Source organism: Brassica oleracea, chromosome C4 (assembly GCF_000695525.1).
Source record: "Brassica oleracea var. oleracea cultivar TO1000 chromosome C4, BOL, whole genome shotgun sequence".
NCBI classification, from domain to species: domain Eukaryota; kingdom Viridiplantae; phylum Streptophyta; class Magnoliopsida; order Brassicales; family Brassicaceae; genus Brassica; species Brassica oleracea.
This window is the reverse complement of record NC_027751.1, coordinates 51,668,519-51,672,206: the sequence shown is the minus strand read 5'-3', so window position 1 is coordinate 51,672,206 and position 3,688 is coordinate 51,668,519. Positions and strand designations below refer to the sequence as shown.

The following is a 3,688-nucleotide window of genomic DNA, read 5'->3' as shown; positions in this document are numbered from 1 at the left end:
CTAAGCGTGTTCATTAGGGTCTGGCATTCTTCCTCTGTTGCTCTACAAAATACTAAAGAGTCATCAGCAAAGAATAAGTGGGAGATTGATGGACCTCCTCTTGATGCTTTATATCCATGTAAAAGGTGCAATCTAATATTGTTCTTGATTAACGCAGATAATCCCTCAGTACATATAATGTAAAGATAAGGTGAAATAGGGTCACCTTGTCTTATTCCTCTAGTTGGCGTGATGGGCTTTGAGGGCTCTCCGTTCACAAGAACTGAAAATGTAACAGTTGACACGCATGTGTGGATCCATTTGCACCAAGTTTCGCAGAAGCCCATCTGCTTCATTACTGCAATAATAAATCCCCATTCAACTTTATCAAATGCTTTTGAGATGTCAAGCTTAAGGGCCATATATTTTGTTTTCAGATTTTTTGTATGCAGGGAATGCATCAGCTCATGTGCTATGAGCACGTTATCAGTGATCAATCTACCAGGGATAAAAGCCGATTGATTCTCCGTAATAACACTGTTTAACCAAGGTTTTAACCTCTCTGCCAAGATCTTTGATACGATTTTATATGCCACATTAGAAAGACTTATTGGCCTGTAGTCTTTCACAGTATTAGGAGAATCAATCTTTGGTATAAGGCATATATGAGTGTGGTTTATCCTCGGATCTAATTGACCTTGAGAAAAGAAATACTTAACATGAGAGATCACACCTTGTTTAATGGTTTCCCAATGATGTCTGAAGAATCCTGCATTCATTCCATCCGGCCCTGGTGATTTGTCGGGATTGATAGCGTGAGCAGCATCCTCTATCTCCTTGTCTGTAACTTCTTGGGTTAACTTGTCGTTGATCTCAGCTGTAATGGTGGTTGGAATTCCATTTAGCAGGTGTTGACTGATACTGATTCCTTCACTTCTATATAGGTCCTGAAAATATTTCTGAATTTGAAAATGAACATCCTTAATCTCTGTGTATATTTTACCTTCTTCATCAGAGATGTGAATGATCCTGTTGTAACTTCTTCTTTGCTTGGTTTTTGAGTGAAAGAACCTGGTATTGCGGTCACCTGCTTGAAGCCACTGGATTCTGCTCTTCGTTCTCCAGTATTCCTCTTCTAAACGGTACTGCAAGCTTAGCTCAGCCTTCAACATGTTAATGTAAGCATAATCAATATTTAAAGACTGATAAGCTTGTTCAATCTCATTCTTTAGCTGATTAATTTTCTTTTATGTGTTTCTTGGATTTTGGCTTCTCCATCTAGATAGAGCTTTTCTACAATTAACTAACACTTTGTAAAAAAGCTGAGGAGGCAAACTAACACATTCACTTTGCCACACTTCCTGAATTATCTTCTTAACCCCAGGTTCAAATCTCCACCTATTATCATATCTGAATTGTTTTTTCCTATTGCTTTTTATACTCTCAGTGTCAACAAGCAAAGGCTTGTGATCTGAACCTATCCAAGGAAGCAACTTAACATGGGCAGTAGGATATAAGTCTAACCATTCACAATTCGCCATAGCCCTATCTATCCTCGTCCTAATGTTGTATTTTGATCTATTCCTATGGAAGAAATCGGGTGTCCTACTCTATTTTATCTAAAGCTCACCGACATAATTGATTTTAGGTATAGTCCGATGAAACATTAATTTATAGTCGTCAAGTGAATATGTTAAATGGATAGGATATTCCATCAAATCATCAATTGCCTCGTACCACTTGGTAGGACAGCACACATTACATTTTGTCCGAAAAGATATATTCAACCATTATCCCACGTGGTAGGACATCATACATTAAACTTTAGAAACACGTTCAATATTTGAGAATGGATTTTTATTACTAAAACTCCCCAAATAAAACCGATAGCAAAACAACTGCTCAACTAAAAATTCGACAATTTTTATAATTTCCGTGACGAAGGAGAACAGAGGCTAACAATTTGTAAGTTAAAGGTTTATAATATTAAAAACTAAATTAAATAATTTTTTTGTGATTCAAAAATAATTGAAAGATTTTATTACTGAAAATAATTAAATATTTTAAAACATTTATTATCACTTATGCATTTTTTTAAATTCTTATAATCAATTTATAAGTTTTAAACTACTTATACATAACTTTATCAGACTAATTTATAAAACTAAATTAATTTGATAAAAAAATATAAAATTAATTTATAAATATACATTAATTATCTTTAACACTACTTCAAACGTAATATAATTTAGAAATATTAAATTATTTAATATTTGACAATAGTAATATAAGAAAACTTGTGTATTATATCACTATTGCTAAATATCAAATCATTTAAGATTTTTAAGTTACATTAAGTTTTAAATAGTGTTTATGGCAATTAATTTATGAAATAAATCTTTCTATTAGAGTAGGACACCTGATTTCTTCTTGCATGTGCATTTATTCAGACCCGAAAACCCGACCCGAACTGACCTGAAAACCCGAATTGTAACTGACCTGAAAATTTGGTTCGGATCAGGTAAGGGTAATGCCATTTTACCTTATTAGGTCTTGTTGAGGAGGACCCACGGGTCTTAGACCCGAAATACCCGAAACTTATATATAATGGGTGTTTCACTATATTTTTGGTATTAAATATATTTTTTTAAGTTTTGAGTTTGGTTTGGGTTTACGGGTATAGTTTTGGGTTTCAAGTAAAATTTTAGATTTTTAAAAATATAATTCGGATAATCGGATACAATTTTGGGTATTTTCGTGCTTTTGGTCAGATTTTAGGGTGAAATTTTGGATATTTTGGATATTTTAAATATTTTCAGGTTTTTTTAATGTTTTTGGGTATTTTTCGGGCCGGATCCGACAACCCGAACTGAACCAGACCCGGATCCAAACAGAACCCGAGTTGACAAATTCTAATTATCCTATTGAATCCAACTATCTAAAATTTGAACCGACTTAGACCCGACGGGACTCAAACCGAACCCGAACTGGCAAATTCTACTTACCCTATTGGATCTAAATATCTAACCAATACGTTGTACTTCTACTATGTTGATCAATAAAACAATATCATGCTTAATAAAATAAATATCTTACAAAAATAATTCATTTTCCATATGACGTACAATGTAATCAATGTTCAAGATTTCGTTGATGATAGTTTGGCGTTTTATATGGAATTAATGAATAGTCCCTACCATTTTTTTTGAAAAGTTATTTGAAAAATCATTTAGGTTAGGTATGATTTGACTACTAAGGTGTTGACTGGTTTATTATTTATTATTTAACCGCTACGGTATTCGGTAGTTAACCAGTTATAAGTATCCCGCAAATGCACCAATTTCTAACTGCAGAACCAGTCGTACAAATCTCTTAAAACTGCTAGAAACCGCAACCACCCGTATCCGTAAACTCCCGCAACCGCAATCGCTGCCGCTGCGTTTGAACCAGTCAGATCCTAAATAGTGATTAGGCAGACGCTTAGGCACCACTTAAACTAATTTTTAGAATACTGAACATATATATTATACATGGTGCTGAACCAAAATATGATATACAAACTAAAATTATGGGATTATTATTTAAAATTCAATTATGAAAAATCAAAAACTCTTTAACTAATTTAGTTTCTATATAATTTAATTTAACTGATATAACTAAAAAATATTATCTTAAAATAATCCTAAAATCTTGAATATTTTAATAATAT

General features: G+C 33.0%; 1 protein-coding gene across 1 annotated transcript in view; it reads right to left on the bottom strand.

Annotated features, from left to right (window-relative positions):
• The window catches only part of LOC106339195, a 2,859-nt gene extending 1,703 nt beyond the window's left edge, over positions 1–1,156 (bottom strand). Inside the window, exons 1-4 of the mRNA XM_013777992.1 lie at positions 983–1,156; positions 713–856; positions 206–337; positions 7–52 (exon numbers count right to left, since the gene is read on the bottom strand). Of these exons, the coding sequence (XP_013633446.1) occupies positions 7–52; positions 206–337; positions 713–856; positions 983–1,151 (491 nt within the window). The 5' untranslated portion in view covers positions 1,152–1,156. The remainder of the gene's footprint in view (positions 1–6; positions 53–205; positions 338–712; positions 857–982) is intronic.
• Positions 1,157–3,688: the final 2,532 nt, after the last annotated feature.